The sequence below is a fragment of the Saccostrea echinata genome, unplaced genomic scaffold (genome assembly GCF_033153115.1).
Source record: "Saccostrea echinata isolate AGI-Se365-2 ecotype Australia unplaced genomic scaffold, CSIRO_AGI_Sech_v1 ptg000054l, whole genome shotgun sequence".
NCBI classification, from domain to species: Eukaryota; Metazoa; Mollusca; class Bivalvia; order Ostreida; family Ostreidae; genus Saccostrea; species Saccostrea echinata.
Window position 1 is genome coordinate 28,265,028 of NW_026889803.1, and position 18,457 is coordinate 28,283,484.

General features: G+C 31.9%; 1 protein-coding gene across 1 annotated transcript; it reads right to left on the minus strand.

The window, feature by feature from the left end:
* Positions 1–861: 861 nt before the first annotated feature.
* LOC133205970 (protein unc-93 homolog A-like) lies at positions 862–18,024 on the minus strand. Its single transcript, XM_061341876.1, has 5 exons — positions 17,957–18,024; positions 13,818–14,973; positions 10,059–10,194; positions 4,589–4,720; positions 862–2,275 (listed from the first exon to the last, which is right to left on the minus strand). The coding sequence occupies exons 2-5, from the start codon at positions 14,949–14,951 to the stop codon at positions 2,049–2,051; spliced, it is 1,629 nt and encodes a 542-aa protein (XP_061197860.1). The 5' UTR covers positions 14,952–14,973; positions 17,957–18,024; the 3' UTR covers positions 862–2,048.
* Between the last annotated feature and the right edge of the window lie 433 nt (positions 18,025–18,457).

The following is an 18,457-nucleotide window of genomic DNA, read 5'->3' on the forward strand; positions in this document are numbered from 1 at the left end:
TACCCACCGGAGATTCTACAGGTGGGATCAGGTGCCTAGGAGGAGTAAGCATCCGTTGATAGTACACACTAAGTGTCTTCGCTGAACTTGCATGTAAAAGGTTGAATCCCCAAGAGTGCAAATGAAATACTCTAGGAAATATGGATATGATTTGAGATAAACGTACAATCTTACATCTGAAAGTAAAAGCTGCTAAATTTCACTATTTAAAAAAGTCAATTGGTTATGAGTAAAGAAGGGACATTAAGCAGTAAAAATTGAATAAAGCATTTCATTGTCACATGAATTCTAAAAGTAAATTCAGTCAAAAGGGTTCCTCTTAGTCAGAGTAAATGAGAATTTTGAATACCATTAGAAGTGTTAAATGAGAATAATAATTCAGGCGACATTTTCTGAATTAATATCACGCACATAATTGTAGAGATGGTAAACAAATCATCTGCCAGCTCTTCAGCTACAAGTTATCGAGCTCAATCACAAGATAAAATCTTTCCTGAAAGCAATGATTCACCAAATCAAGCGCTTTGTTTGATTTACAGCGCAATTAGATCATTTTTCAGATATGCTTTTATATTATTGATTTAATTATACATATACCATAAAACTGACATTTTTTAACAGGAGTAAAATTGTACTGAACGTTTCTCTAATCAACTCATAGGAAGACGACAATGAACAGGACAAACATGCTTTTAAGTATAGGAAGAGAATGGTAAAGTTGATTATTTTTTTCCTGTAATTTAAAATTCGTTAAAATAGCGGGGGAAACTATGATTATCTTAGGTTTTTAGTAAAAGAAAATACCTGTTACTGTGATTTTTTGTTCTTTTCAAAACAGCTCAATTCAAATGACACATAATATTTTTATTGATTAAATAAAGTTGCATAAAATAAGCTAAAAGTATAATGAATTCGTTGCAAGTTAGAAATTATATTTTATAAATTAATTAAAGCTATACAAATCTAAATGTCTGTATAATGACTGAAAAGATACTGATATTCAAAGATGACACAAAGCATTGCACATTTCTGAACGTTGTGTTTAAATGTGACCAAAAAACGTCGGGCTACAAAATTTGGCTGTTTTATCCAGTCTAAATTACACCTGTACGTCACAAAATTCCTTAAAATTAACCAATCTTGAATGACAAAATATTTGTTAATGTTAAAAAAATGCGCCAGTTCAAATCATTAAAAAAGGATCCCAAAAATCTTCTTTTCAAAATCAATACACAGATATATAATCATGTAATTTTGAACTGACTGGAGGTAAATGCAATTTTACAACATATAACTATCGGTTGTGAATTTTGCACATGTCTCACCCAGAACATAAAAAAATACCACAGGATTACACAACAATACATCTCCAATGGGTTAACAATGCATATCACTATTCCAAATATTCTTAGCAGTTGCAGCTTTTATTTCCACAAAATTATTCAGTTAAACTGTCATCTAACCCACGAAAATACAATTAATGACACACAAGCGGCTCTTTTTAACGTTTATACAAACTTTTCAATTTTGCTTTGAAAGATGTACGATTTTCAGCAAAATAAAATATTTACAGCCTATAGAAAAGTACAGAAAAAAAATTAATAAATTGCTTGCTTAAAAATTAATAAAGTAGAAAATTCCTCATAAATATTGAGCTAATAAGCGGAAAATAAAGGCATGAAATAAAGATCTACTAGGGAATTGATCTCTTAAAAATCTACAAGTAATAACATACATTTATTTGTATAAAACTTAATACTAGTAAGCTACGTATTTTTAGAAACTTAATACACAATTTTTGTGCAACGCATTTCATTGATTTTTTTTTTTTTTTACAGAAAATGCTGACTTTGATAGAACAATGGTCATGTATTAATTGAAAACAATTCCCCAGGTGAAAATCTTTTTGTCGTTTAGTGCTAAACTTCTAGATATATGTAGTATATTGCCAATGGTATCTTTTTGTATTAGCGTGTTTTGAATCCATAACAAATGAACAAATACTTCAAGAATACGAAAATGTATGCACATTTAAAAGACATCGTTAACTAAACATTAAATGCTCTATTTTCTATAGGTGTTACTGGATTATTAGATACCTCCATGATGAGATACCCAATGACACCTAACACAAGGGTGGATCCAATTAGACACACTTTGTACAGGAGCGTGAGAACCATTGAAGAGAAGAAGACAGCACATAGTCCCAAACCCTGACACACTCTGTAACAAATTACGGCAGGCTCTTTGCGGACAGCAGACGACACCAATATACCTGAAATTTGAGGAGAGAAATGGCAGATAGTTTTGAAAAAAATTAAGATGTTTTCTGTTATGGATAAAATGTACGAAACTCAAGGCATATATAAATACAAACGTCTTTCCGATGCGACGCAATCATTTTCAGTTGAATAAATAATAAAAGAAATTGTTATATCTTTAAAAATTGGTTCCCTTAGAAATCTATATTAAAAAGTTTATAAAGTAACATCTAATTTTTCACTGAGCGATAATAAAACAAATCGATGTTTGAACGCAGGCTGAGATATTTGACCAGTCGATGAGATAATTGGACCGCTTACGTCACACTGTGGGCGGGATCTACTAAATCTTATTTTCATTCGTTGATGTTCGACAGTGAAAGAATTGACCGAAAATTTACATCATGGAAGCCAGTACAAAATGCATGTCAATAAATAAATAAATAAATAAAATGTATAGCAAAACACTTATTGACTGTGTTCTCGGGCAAAATGCGTTTTGTCGACCCCTCGAACCAAACTGTTTGCCTTCGGCCTAACCGTCTCGGACCTTTGGTTCTTGGGTCCGACAAAACGCATGTTGTCCTCGAACCCAGTCAATAAATGTAAAATATTAAAAGTTGAAACACTGACAAAGTATATCAAGTCTATTTCATCTCTGTCTTAATTTGCAAAGAATCTGGATTGTCTAATGTTTAGATTACAATGTATTAAGATTATGAATACTATGGTTGAAAATACCTAGCTACCTTAAACTATTATGTAATAAAAAATCATACATACAATACGGACAATAGGGTTTAAACCTGTCCCGGATTTCATCATCTTTACCATTTAATATACATGTAAATGTATTTAATTCGAGGGGTCGACAAACGCATGTATTTTAAAATTATTTACTTGTTTTTGCTTTAACAGAAATAAGATACATTCGAAAGAAAGAATAAATGAACAAGGCTCGATTGATGTACATGTATTAGATATATCTTAAGATATATCATTTTAGAAATTCAATATCATATTTGCACTATGTGTCTGTGTACACATTTTCCTAATGTCAATAAAATGAAGAAACACCGTGTTTGGACATTGCTCCTGCTTCTCAAATAAGTGAAGAGTTTTATAATCTGTTATCTCGATGAGTGGGAGCAGAGGGTTAGGAAAAGTAAAAATAATACATATTCTTCAATGTTCAAATACGAAGATTTATAAAACAAACTTTCATAAAACATAACATTCTGTAGTTTGTCTTAAAGCCTACAACGTGTCTAATGCAAGCATTCGGTTCTGTAGAAAAGATATAAAGGTACAAGATTGATAACTCTTGAAAACGCTAAATACTTTGTCATGACACTATAAACAACTGCAGGGTGTAAAACAGAGATTTTAAAACGTAAGTACATTGATGATCATCTCAATAAAAAAAAATATTAAAAACCATTCTTATTCTAATTTCATGTTAAAGCCATTTCTTAGATTGTCATGACACTATAAACAACTGCAGGATGTAAAACAGAGATTTTAAAACATAAGTACATTGATGATCATCTCAAAAAAAAAAAAAATTAAAAACCATTCTTGTTCTAATTTCATGTTAAAGACATTTCTTAGATTTTCGGGACAGTATTATTTTCTTTTGTGTTTGACATCAAAAGAACTTACATCCCATAAAATGATGTTTCACAATAAATTTCTGTTTCCGTAATTCATTTATTGATTTCCAGCGATCTCGTTATCCTGTAAAATCCGATTTGATGGAAACTTTATTCTAAATGGAACTCATTTATTTTCCCACAACTCACTTAGAATGACACGATCAATTGCTGGAAAGGGAAAATTTTTGTTGGACAATGTTTCTGTTTTCTTGGATAGCTGCCATAATTCTAGCATCATGCAACAATGCAATCATTTTCAAGAAAATCTCCCAATATCTCTAATATCGACTACAAAATTACTGAGTGAACCGACAAGTTACTGATACTATTACGGAAAGTTCAATTAATCAAGTAACAGTTCGTTACTGTGGCTAACATATCAATGTTAAATTTCGATGTATATTTATGCAGATAATCCAGTCATTTTATTTAAACATAAACTAGAATTACTGAACTGCTCTCGACATCTAGGCCGCCAGGTCTTTTTCCCTAAATTAGCCCCGGAATAGAGACAACAACCTCAGAAATACAAATTATTTACGCATTCAGACGTTTGAGTCATGGCATATAGTTAATTGCTAATGTAAGTGGAGGATAGATGCCCATACAAGTGATTAGTTTTGTAATAACATGAATGAAAGTCACTTTGGGAACAATTGTTTATGATCTCACCTTGTACTTGAGACTGCCAAACGGCGTCGAGAGCTCCCCAAAGGCTCATGAATCCCAGGATACTGTAAACGGAGTCAGAGTGTGGCTCCCATATATACAGCACTAGGAGAAGACCCTGTGTGACCAGGAATCCTTAATAAAAAAAAAGAGAGACTAAATTATCTATCACTGTGCATTGAATTAATGCAATTTATGATCATCTAATTTCATTGTATAAATGTCAAAATGTAAGCTGTTTAAGGTCTAATTATAAATATCCATATCTTTGAGTTCATCATACAGATTGCGAAAAGGTCAAAATAAGTGATTTCAAACATCATTTTTTAATGTTGATTTTTATAGGATTTCAAATGGAAAATTTATTCATTTTTCTTGGAAAGAATTTAGTAATTCTATTTGATAACACAGAAATGGCATTGCCTAAAACGCTGTTGTTTAAATTCCCATATGGTGAATTAAAAGAGTAGTCTAGTCAATTTATTGTTTAACATAAAAACTTATTGCGACAGAAAATGTTTAGTAAAAAATAAATTGTAGTACTCATAAAATATAAATGCTGAAAAAAATCTAACAATATTTGAAGAGTAGAGAGCATTATTTTGGGGTCATCAACTTTCTACATAAATTACAATAGAAAAGGGGGCACATATTTGTTATTACGATGAATTTGAATTCAATTCTTAGTACACTTTTCCATCTCGAACATATAAAGTACATGTAAAAATAAACTACATGGGATGGCATTTTTAGATGTAATTGAAAATTTTTATACACCGCAAAAATTTATTACAGATACATGCACTTAGGCGGGGTGTTCGTTGCTTTTTTCTTCATAATATAATGCTGGTTGTGGTTAATTATCAAAATATTGGATAAGTGTTGTCTATAACCTCTTCATGTATTTATTTTTCACTGCACTTAGTATTGAGATAATATATGAAATTATTTTTTCAGAATAAAACATAATCTGAAGTAATTTTTTCTCCTTCCTTAAACTCTATATTAACTGCTAATTTTTTTTAATTTACACCCTTCCAAAAATGATGAAAAAAAATTAAAATAAAATGCAAACCATTCATTTATATTTTCTATGTGAATAAATGATCTTGGATTCCGAAACTTCATAAAAGTCCTTACAAACAAAGATACACAGCGGGTCCCAGTAAATGTTCTACCAAGCCTCTTTCTTTACTACTCACTAAAATATTAACAGCAGTGAAGAAGAATCTTCAGGAGTACTGTGCAACATTATATTCGAGAAGTGGTGTAAATCAGGTGTGGTTACTTAAAAATTCCAAGGAACTTTTGGAAAATTTGAAATCACAAATTTTACCAAAATCAATACATGTAACATAAAAACCTACGACTTTTCAACTCTATATACATCCATTCCCCACGATAAACTAAGTCAAGGCTTTTTGACTTCATTGACAGCTGGGTTTTTTTCCAATAAAAATGGAACTCGTAAATTTACTTTCCTTGTCATTTGCAAAATCCTTTTGTTAAAAACATTCCGATTGTACACACAAGTACACAAGTAGATATTAATAAGATGCTTGAATTACCGATTGACAATATCTAGCGGTTTTTGGAGACCAGGTCTTCCAACAATCTATTGGAATTTCTATGGTTACCAATTGCGCCCCGTTGTTAGCAGACCTATTTTTGTATTCATATGAAGTAGAATTTATTCAAAATCTTATATATGAGGAATAGAAATCTCTTGCTGTGGCCTTCAACTCGACATTTAGATATATCGACGACGTATTATAGATTAACAATGGTCATTTCCATTCATATGTCGACACTATATATCCCAGTGAACTTGAAATAAAAGATACCACAGAATCAGACACATCTGTTTCATATCTTGATATTTTACTAGAAAAAAAACGTTAAAGGTAATCTAACGATAAAGCTTTATGATAATTTAAATTTTCAATCGTCAACTTCCCCTACTTATGCAGCAATATACCCTTATAACCTGCATATGGGGTACATATCTCTCAGTTCATTCGATACTCAAGGGCATGTTCTACGTATGAACAATTTCTAAAATGAGGTAGGTTATTGACATAAAAGTTGATGAAACAAGAATATCAACATTCTCGTTTAAAGTCACCCTTATTTCCCAATCATGACAAGGTCGGCAGGGGATGCTCCCTCCTCCATGGCACCTGGTGCCACCTCTGATGTTTTTGGAGGTTCGTGTTTGCTCTGCTTCCGATTTGTACTGTTTAAATGGATTTTTAGCTTGAATAATGTTCGTTATCTCCATATTTCACTATAAGATAGTCTCAAAACATTTTAAACCAGATCATGCTATTTTAAAAAATAAGCAATTTTCTCCTAATTATTTCCGGAAAAATTTGAATGGCTTTACAGAGTTATTGCCCATTTTCTATGGTATTAAAATAATGCCAAAATGTAATGCTTTCCCCTCACTAGATTTGTCTAGGTTGTTTAATACACAAATTTCAAATATACGAATTAATTTCTTTTTGTGATTAATTTCATTTTTGTTGTTGCTAAATTGACAAGACTTAAATGCTCACCTCTAGCAAAACATAAATAAATTTCTTGCAATACTTTTTGATGCCAAATTGACACACTGAAATTTTCTTTCAATACCGGTATGTGAATTAATCTTATACCTCAATTCATATTTTCACATCTAACGTATTAATGCTTCTTATTTTGATTATACATCCTATTAGTTTATATAAGTGCTGATCCAAAAGGAATGCTACAACTGCTATATATTAATCTTAAATTATTGGAAATTATCCACAAAATGGAACATATTGATTCTTCTACCTGTATTTTCAATGTTGCATAAAAATTTCCATCAGATATATGGCATACTTTTTGAAATATTAAGAGTGCTGGGTGGTTGTAGCTCCATATATGATCAAAGTTTAAAACTAAAATGTATGAATTTTTTGTTTGCCAAATGATAGTTGACAGCTTAAGATATCATATCTAAAAAAAATAAGTTATATCTGATGGTTAATTTGTGGACCCCCAAGCCTCCTTAAAAAACATAACTTTTGCTTACATTTATCCCAACATCATCTAAGCATTTTTGACGTTACTTTTCGTCACTTATTTTCTGTTCATTCATATGTACAAAGCTATTAAATATCCGTGACACACGTTTTATGTTATCTGCACTTGCAATTTGTGCCTTGAATTACATGTATTTTATTCTCAAAATCATTGAAACTGTTCCATATTCATTCCATTGTTCGAATTTCTTCTCGTGTAGCGTCGATTAACCAACCTTTAATGTCAATTACTCGAGTTCGACAATATAGAAGATGTATCCGCGATTTGACAGTTTCTATCTATCCACAAGGACTAATTTTCGCGACAGAGGAAATACTCTACATAAATATAGAATGAAATAAGTAATATTCACCGCAAGAAATATTCGCCAAAAAAGAGCAATGTAACGAACTCGCGGATATTTCTCGCACGCAATTAAAAGTTGGTTTAAATTAACAATAATTTACCAAATAAATAAATAAAAATAAAGCGCTCAATAACAAAAGAGCATTAAAAATAATTTTAAAAAATATGAAAATTTAAAAGCAATGTCCAGTTGAAGGCCACAGCAAGTGTTTTTGTCTTTTCACGTATAAGATTTTAAACAAATTCTGCTTCATATGAATACAAAATAGGTCTGCTAACAACGGGGCGCAATTGGTACCCATGGGAATTCCAATAGATTGTTGGAAGACCTGGTCTCCAAAAACCACATAGATATTGTCAATCAGAAACTCAAGCATCTTTTTAATATCAACTTAAGAGTACTTGTGCGTACAATCAGAATTTTGTTAACAAAATAATTTTGCAAATGACCAATGACAAGGTAAGTAAATTTACGAGTTCAATTTATATTGAAAAAACAGCTGTCAATGATATCAAAAAGCCTGGATTTTAATTTATCTTAGGGAATGGTTGTATATAAAGTCGAAAAGTCATAAGTTTTTATGTTGTTGATTTTGGTAAAATTTGTGATTTCAAATTTTCCAAAAGTCCCTTGGAATTTTTGAATATCCACATCTGATTTACACCACCTCTCGAATATATTGCTGCAAAGTACTCCTGAAGTTTCTCCTTTACTACTGTTAATATTTTAGTGAGGAGTAAAGAAGAGGCTTGGTAAAACATTTACTGGAACCCTCTATGTACCTTTGTTTGTAAGGATTTTTATTATGTTTCGGAATCCAATATAGATATGGTACATGTAATTCTAATTCATGTTGGTTGTTGGGAATAATAAAAATATCAGAGGTGGGATCAGGTGCCATGGAGGAGTGAGCATTCCCTGCCGACCGGCACACCTGCCATGTGCTCCTTGTCATGATCGGGAATAAGATTTTAGGTAACATTCAAAATAGAAAAGGGTATAAGAAAAAGGATGTAAATTTTTTTTGATGACTTCCGATTCTTCAAGATTTTATAGCGGTTCTGACGTTACTTTAGTATCAAGCCTTATAACTGATGAACGTCTAACATTTTGTCTCACGTCCTTTTCTCAAAAATTCACATAGACTAGTACTCCAAAATTACAAAAATCATACCTGAAAGAAATTTGTAAAATTAAAAGATCCGGAAGAGGCTAATGACCATCACAAGTATAAGGTTGACGTAAAAACCCAATAAAGTCAATGGATAAATGTTTTATAATTTTATTATAGGTGGCAAACTATCTAACACATAACCCTTCAATCGATACTAAATTCATTAGGTTAATCGATATACGGCTCTTTTATCACGAAATACTTTTTTCTGTTTCCTGCGGGTCTTATTTGCATCCTCAACAGTGACCTCAATTTCTTTGTGGAAAGATTGATGTTGGGGAAAATCTCACTACCATATAGTGCAAGGGACGTATTATTTTAGAATGAAACATTAGCCAGAAACACACTTCGTTCTCTGGCGAAAGTTGTGTCAAACACGAGAAGTTCCCTTAAATTTTCATTTCATAAAAAAAAAAAATATAGAAAATATCCCGGTATCATTGTTCCATTTCACTCTATTTGCTACTTGTACAAGTCGTCGAAGGCTCATCGAATAGCACATCATAGTTGCTTAAGTAATGAAACACTTTTCATCAATTCATAAAGTAGATACATGTAAAATACTGAAATATTAATTCAAAAATCTGCAAATAATATTTTTTCCTATTTGAAATCAATTCAGTAGTGAATTATCTTTACAGCTGCTGCTAAATTAATAACATAATTTTTTCTCCAGGATCGGATTATTTCTATTTTCTTTCTTTTCAGAAAATTAATTTTTTTTTAAATTTACATTACCCAATATTATATTACAAGTATATAAATAAGACAATTTATGAGCTTTTTTCTTCTTATGCTTGATAAAATTATTAACACCCATTCTCAGCTTGTTTGAACCAGTATGAAAACTATTCATAACAATTCTTATTGTGTCTCCTTACCTTGAAGAACAAAAAACACAGACTTGAGTCTTTTCTGTAGCTTTTCGATTACCAGTAACATAGCCAACTGTGAAGTGCCGTAACACATCATAAGGTACCCTATCATCCCCATACCCAATGTGTCCGTGCCGTACATCTAAAATATAAAACAACCTTTGTTCTTTCATTTCCTGTAACAAAATTTCTTTTTGAGAATCCAGGTATTGGATATCAATCTATTAGAAAATGCAATGTTCTTGAATTTTGCAGAAAACATGCGTATTTGACTATCTTCAGCAAAGAATTAAAATATGAGCACAACCCACGATCCAAAAATTAAAACATGTTTTATGATCTTAAGAAACAGATCATTCTTTATGTAATTGCATATTTTGGATCAGAGGTTGTGCTCTATATGAAATATTGAAAAAATACTTTAACTTTTGGCCATTTTTAAAGGAATTTACAGGATATGAGGAAAATGACGCATTTTATGACGTCATAATACATTGACTAGAGAGAAAATTACAACATGTTCAATAGATACATGGTCACCAAGGGTCCAAGTGATAAATACTGCATTTTCAACCAAAACTGAGCAGTTTCGATTTTTCCGAAATTCTCAGGGCCAAAAGAGGCTCTAAGTGGTTCTTGCTCTTTTCTCGATGAATTTTATAATTAATTTAGCTTATATTTCCATTGATATTTAGCAGGCAAACTGTTTGCATGATTATAATAAATATTTTAGCTTTCTATCAGTAGTTAATATATATTAAAATACGTCCATTAGATTTTCCAAAATCTTCTCTAGTATGCAGTTCAAACTGCTTGCACTATTGCAATGAGTTACTAGCCTTTTTAGTAAAATTGCAAAATTAATGGCTCTCAATTGGGTCCAGACTAAAGCTTTAGATAGAGTTATAGCAGTTGTATATTTTAAATACAGTACATCTTTCAAAATTTTCTTCGCTAAAGGACATATAATAATCAAACTTATTTCATGATTACTATGATCTACATTTTAAATTGATGCCCTCTGGCCCCAAGCAGTCAGGCAAGAGGACGGGGTTGTTAAGTTATACATGTATATCGAAAATACGAGTATTTTAAACCTTTGAACACATTTTCCCCTCACGGACATCTAGCAGACAAATTGTTTGGATAATTATTATTTACACATAATCCTCTACCAAAATTATATAAATCATGGCCTCAGAGAACATAGTTCAAACCCCACTGGACGCTAAGTCGGTCAAACATTGAAAGTATACATGTACATCTTTGATGTACTATAGGTTGGGACGAAATTAGTCACTGCCTGAAAAACTCATGACACTCAGGCCCTGGGGTCATAAAACGTAGATGAGCTCACTTGATCTCAGCCTCACTTTTTCACTATACTGTATACAGGGTTATTTTCGCCCCGCGTTATTTTCGCCCTTTCACATATTCAAACAATTTTGCCCCGTTTTAAATTCGTCCAATCAGTTCTGTTTAAGAAAATATACGGTGCTCTTCGAATTCATCCCGTTTTAAATTCGCCCTCCTTTGAGTCGGGCAAACGGGGCGAAAATAAAACTGGGGCGAAAATTTCCCTGTATACAGTATATTCCTTTTGTTAAAGCGAGATCAAAAGTGAGCTCGTCTAAGTTTTATGGCTCCGGAGCCAGGTGATCGTCAAAACCCATGAGCATCATGTTTACTGGCAAATAATCGATGTGGCCAGTCAATTAGAACATGATTTAAATACAAAATTAAAAAAATAAATGATGGTACCTTCTGACAATCAATCATACACTAGCACCTTTGTAAATTGAGGTCATAGAATGTATGCCAAGGATTACCTACTAAAATCATTATACAGTATTTCATAATTTTTAAGAAAATTATTTTCTACACCTAGGTGATTTGGATAAAAAGCAATAATACCACTGGAATGTCAAATATTATAACCTGGTTTTGAAAACTAAAAGTAGAATTTGAACTTAAATACACATGTATGTCCATAGCCCATAGCTTCGATTGTATAAAAGCCAAATCAACTACTGTGTTAATTAAGTTTTTAATGCAATATTCTGATGTTTTGAAATGAAATATTTTTATGAAAAATTTGGTTAACAAAAATCATACTTTGGGGAATAAATGGAATTAGAATTGAACCAGAGAAAGAAAGAGAGAGAGAGAGATGGTTATTTTTATCAGTCAGATCGATATTTTAACGATGGGCCATGCAATTTAAAACAAGCTTTGGAATTCTGTGATACTGATTCTAGATCTCGAATACCCGAAATTCAAATATTTTCATGAAATATATATGACTGTGTTATCAAAACTTTTTTATGTATTAGTGGGTTTAAGTTAACGGAAAGATCTACATCTTTACTCATTTTTGGTAGACATACTGTCAATAAATGGGATATTTATATCGGGGACTTGCTCAAAAAAGGTGTGTTTAAGTACCTAGAAATTGGTCGATTGTGTCTACTTAAGTTTGTAAATGCCGTTTTTCAAACTAATTCATTTCTTCAATACTTTTAAGATTATGGCATGTTATACATATTTTACAGTAACTATATTTTAATGTTAACTGATATATCAAAAGGTTTAAATTTAATCTTTATTTCCTTTTTTTGTCCAACACTGGAGATCTATCTCCGTTCAATTGCATTAAGTGCTCATGCAATTGAATGATTTAACGAACAACGACTTTTCTTTTAATTCTCTATAAAGGTTTTTTAGATTTTGTTTTTCTGCTAATGTACATGTAATATTAGTATGCTTAGCTAAGAATGCAATATATCGCTAAGTTATCACGCATGACTGCTGTAAAAGCATTTATGTTGGTAAAAGATGCAACCAACATACTCTTCATTCTTTTAATTGCTATTACTTTACAAGTATTATACATGTGACTTTCCATAAAAATGTCTTTTATCAAAATATTTTTTAAGTTGTTGAGAAAATTCTTGGGTACAAATTGTCATAGAAACATTTATTTCAATACATGAAGAAAAGATACTGAAGAATTGCTCTGATGTGAAAGTTTATTCAAAATTCAGTAAAGAGCCTTCGAAACTACATATGCATAGTAAGCTGAACTTGAAAAAAATTCTACACCTTCTAATCAGAGAGAGAGGGAGAGAGAGAGAATCCTTAGTAATCAAAACAACGTAATTGGTCCTTTTGTGTTGACTTGGCAAACATTGTCACCAATTATTTTGTACCATCGCAATTGATATTTCCGTGAAATATGAGTAGGAGACTTCCGCAATTTACCTCCTTCATGTAACACCGTTTACTATAATTAAATAAAGAAGTTACCGAGATAAAGCCAGCCTTTTATGTTTTTGATAAATAATACATTCTTGATTATACCTATGATCTTCGCTTTAATTGACATATAAGACTAATTTCGGGATATTTTTACATTTTTTTCCTCCAAGTACAAAGTTTGTCAAATATTAAACTAAATTGATAAATTGATATATTATTGTTCGGTCTAAATAAATACGATCATCATGACCTATCTTGTAACTGATTTTTCGTGTAAGAATATGATAAATCATATTTTCATTTAAAATGTTTTATTTTTGAAAAGGATTCCATTCATAGGGAATGGTCAAAACTTTTTTTTGTAATGAATATTATGTTTTTAATTAATCATTGGTAAGCTCTTTAGGTCTAATTAAAAGCACGAACTTCAGTCGTCAACTTTTTTAATTAAAGATATGTGTGTATGATGTTGCAGCCATGTCAGAAGGATGTACATGTATTTCTTACCTTTGTGACGTCACTGATAACGATGGCTTGCTGCATACCGGTAAATACCATCAACAATCCAAGCATAAGAAAGGTCTTGGTTCTGAAAAAGCTCAGAACATCGCAGATTTTATCCCAAAATGGTGTTTTTCTCTTATTGATGATAATATCTGGCTTTCTTAAACAACATCCTATAAGAATCACTGAACAACAAGCCAGCCACAAATAAAGTAGCTTCAAAATTTGTAAGTAGTCCGGTCTGTCGAAATCTTCCACAAAGTAACGCAGAATTTTTTCTCCAAATGTTTCATCGTATGACGTATGGATACTATCCCCACACAGGGAAGAGTTACAGGTGGATATATGTGTTTCGTAAGCAGAAACTTTGGCATGGGTGTAATTTTCATCAAATCTCAACGTAACACTCTGTATTAAATTACCAAAAATCTGAGCAGAATGACAAAATACGACGAAAACGCTCTGAAATTGATGAATGGAACGTTCTATTCTAATCCCAGTGATGGAAGAATAACTTGTACCGTAACTTCCAATTAAGAGTTCTTGTACAGACCATAAAGGGGCCTGAAGAAATCCAAATACAACAGACATGGGAAGAAGTGTCCATACAGATGGAAACAAGTTTGATGTCACATAAAATACGTGTGAGATCAAAGAAAATAATATCAATCCCTTTGGACGCGCATTTTGGACAAGCCAAGGGGAAACAACACAACCAATCACAAAACTACCATAAATTAGACCAAGTGATATTGTGCCTAGATAATATTCTGGAAATATGCTTGTTTGAATATTTCGAAGCGGTAAGAAGGACATAAAAGCAAACATCAATCCAGTACATAAGGCGATAAAGTTTTTCCAAACCGAAAGCTTACTTTGTGTTTTGTGTTGCCTCATGTTTAAATTTTCTGATTGTCCCTCTGTACTACGAAGTCGCTTTAATTCCTTCCATTCTTCGCTGAGACTTGCCGCTCTCTCAGCTCGATGTGACGTCACCTGATCGTCTGCTTTGGACGACACTGAATTATCACTAACACTCTTTTCTCGTTGCCTGCCCCATAACATGGCTCTCATTTCGGCATGAGAAACTTCCAAGTCCGTGATTTGGTCGTCATCCTCACTTTCCCTCGACATCATCTTTAACTAATGATATTCAATTCTACAATAGAAATTGAATTTTAAATGGTGTTCCATCCATATTGGAAATCACATCCATCACTGCAACAATAATTATGAATCAGAAACATAGTAAGATTACATCTGACACGTCTGCTGGCATATTTTTGGTCTATCAATACAGGAAAATTTTCTGTGTCTGAAGTAGAAATCAATAACGCGCCGCAACTTTATGCTTTTGAAACTGATAGATGTATGGCAGCCATTTTTAACAATGAAAATCCTATCGACCGAACATTATTGCATATTCTGTAGCGTTTCTAACCATTATTTGAAATGGTTAGCATTAAAAGTTTTGAAATAGTTTCTGTTGCAAATCAGCAATTTATGTCATATATGATCACTGTAGAATAAACTTTGATATTTCTAACTTTGTTACTGTCATATCAGGCCCGTAGGAAGCAATTTTAGTTTGGGGGGGGGGGGGAGGGGGGCACAGCTATACATTTTCAGTTGAGGCGGCACTATCAACTACCAAAAATTCCTTGACAAGCAAGAAAAAAAGGTCATCAGACGTTTTAATTGAGGGGGCACAAGCATATAATAGCTATGTTTTCTCTCGTGTTCCCCGGTTCCTACGGCCATGTATATGTTCTATCAATTAAATTATATGTAGCATTTCAATTTAATTATCTATAGCATTTTGGAAAAAAGAATTCACTAAGAGAAAGGTACAGATACCAAACTGTGATAACAAGAATAAGAAGGAAATATACTAAATTACGCAGCCATAAAAAGCCTACACACTGGGGGCTAAAACAGGCCTTAATCAAATTTTCATGATCTCAAATTGTGCTGCATTTTTTCCTCCTGAAGGCTATCTCCTACGAAAATATCCCAAAAGTGAGGATTCCTCATTTTATTTTATGGACTGAAAATCGAAAGAGTACAACAAGAAAGAATGATTTATTGATTCAATGCAAAACGTTAATGAATCGGATTCCTTTGGGGGAATATGCGCTGTCATTGTTGATTGGTACAACTTGACTGAACTTAGTTTGGGCTCTCTAGCAGGATAATGAACTTTGACACAGATTCTAAAGGTAGCAGATGAAACCTGTCACTCCTAAGATCTGTGCTTTTGGTTCATGATTTTCTGACATAAAAACGATAACCAAATGCTTAAAAAATATGAATATTCATACCAAAATGTTTCAATCAAATAGTATCTGACAAGAGATACTGATTGCACGAGGAGAGCGTTAAATGGAAATATAACGAAATAATTGATACATGTAGCGAACGCAGTGTATGTATATATGTATATTGAAAGTGCCATAACTACTTTTTGGATACAATTTTGCTATCCATTCGTGTCGGGATATGATGGAAAACCTTTCTTGATTGAATATTAACTATTACGTCGGGTCCAAGTAATTTTCATCTTGTACCAAAAACTGCCTCTGTTACAACAAAACATCAACAAAACTATAGAAGCATCCATAACAAAGCTGCATTATACTTTTATATGGTATTTGTACTTATTAAAGCAGTTTGTATACTAGAATATCTTGTGAAAATATCTTAATTTCCTTGAAAACTACAAAGTACTTTTTCCTTAATTTTTTCTTTATCATTATATACACTGATATAAAACACACAAATTTATTAACTTTATTTGAAAAGTTTATTCATTTAGTAAAATTAACAACTAAATAATTATGTAAATCTTCATCACTATGGAAGTGTGCTCTACCGTTCCAACCTCCTGCATGTAAACAATATAAAGACCCGATAAAAAAAAATAACCTATTCATTGATTTAAAACAAAATGAAGCATTCAAAGGAAATTCTTTATCCAGAAAAAGAGTTCTAATAGCAATTTCAGTTTTAAACTTGCTGTAGAGAAGTTAAGAGACCAACAAAGGACTTAAACATCAAAATACAGACTGAACCAGGAGTAAAGGTAACATGCTTAATGACGTTAAACAAAACGTTAGGAGTATTCTTGGACTTTTTAGTCCCAAAGGGTTTAAAGTATTGATTTCCCAGTAAAATATGATGTAAAAAAGGATGTAAAAAGAATTAGAAGTGAATACAATGTTAATGATATGAACTCTTTGTATTAGATTCGGAATATTTTCAATACTGTGGTGCTTCTTTTTATTACTGACGTAATTTTTTTAATTTAAAAATACTTTTCAAAGCCTTAATATAATAATTTTGTTGTTTGCTATAGCTAAGCTTAAATTATAAAATGATTTAAAAGATGCTATTTACAGTCTAGGAGACGGAGTAGTTTTAACACGGGGGGGGGGGGGCTTTTGATATTTCAGGTATAATTTCTGAGAACCATTTATACATACACAAATTTACCTTTAAAACACTTCAAGAAACCTTCAGTTGATACAACGGCAATAATCAATGATCCAATTGAATACAATTGTTAATTTTTAAAAGATAATTAAAAGATAGCATGTTTCTGGAGAAACCTTTCGCATTGTTACAAATGTCTTTTTTCCAAAAAAAAAAAAAAATACATCTAGGAATCTTGATACAATTAATTTGCTTATATTTTAAAAATAGATAATATTTTCCGTACTAGTATGCTTGAAGGTTTGCTTTCGCCAGTTGTAATAGGCATTAAAGGTTAATAATATTAAGTAAAGCAACAAGAATGATTTTTATTTTCTTATTTTTTACACTCACCAAGCAAGCTTCAGTTCTGTACATTTACCTGCGAGTTTGAATCAATATCCCATCAAACTGGCAACATTAGCAGATACCTTGTATATTTCCTTATAACTAGTGTTAATCCATTCGCCATTATTACAACAATGTACATGTATATTCATAAATACCGCTGCATATATATAAAAAAAAATGCACATTATATAATTATTCATATCTATAAATAATACAAGCAAGCGTTGCCAACCTATCAATGTATCATATACAGCATCAATCTAGGTCATTCCATGTTAACAATACAATTTCTCCATTCGAATTATGACTTATGAACTTACCCAATAAAAATTCTAAGGTCGGTAGAGGTCAGTTGTTAACATTTCAAGAACTCTGTCCATTGTGAATTTTTTTGTATAAAATGCTTCTATTTCAAGATGCATTACTTCCGCATGCAGATATGTGATTCATTAACTTGGATTGCTCAGTCACACGTTAGCTCGTACCGTGGATGTGTTTGTTATGCTTCTATTGTGATCTTGCGAACAAAAAATTAATAAACCTGGCAGCATAATCAAGAATGCCAGGAAAATCTATGTATCGATCCATTTCGGGTGGCTGGATTCATTCAACTTCAAATTCAAGCAGCGTTGACTACCAGCAGACTCTATGAGAATGGGTTTTTCTGTTAACAGAAATGAATAAAAGGAGCTGAGCATAATGGATTAACAAATCTCGTATCTCTGCAATTATTGTTGAATAAATAAAATTCATCAAATGCTATGGCATTAAAAGCTTGTCTGATAGAGAATGGGAATACATTCATGATGATATCCCCCCCC

What these genes read in the sequence shown, in the direction of transcription:
- LOC133205970 (XM_061341876.1), bottom strand. Translation starts at nt 14,951, where the DNA reads ATGATGTCGAGGGAAAGTGAGGATGACGACCAAATCACGGACTTGGAA. An exon ending in TTATCAGTGACGTCACAAAG is followed by an intron (nt 10,195 to 13,817) that starts GTAAGAAATACA and finishes TTTATATTTTAG; the next exon opens with ATGTACGGCACGGACACATT. An exon ending in TGTGTTTTTTGTTCTTCAAG is followed by an intron (nt 4,721 to 10,058) that starts GTAAGGAGACAC and finishes TTTTTTATTAAG; the next exon opens with GATTCCTGGTCACACAGGGT.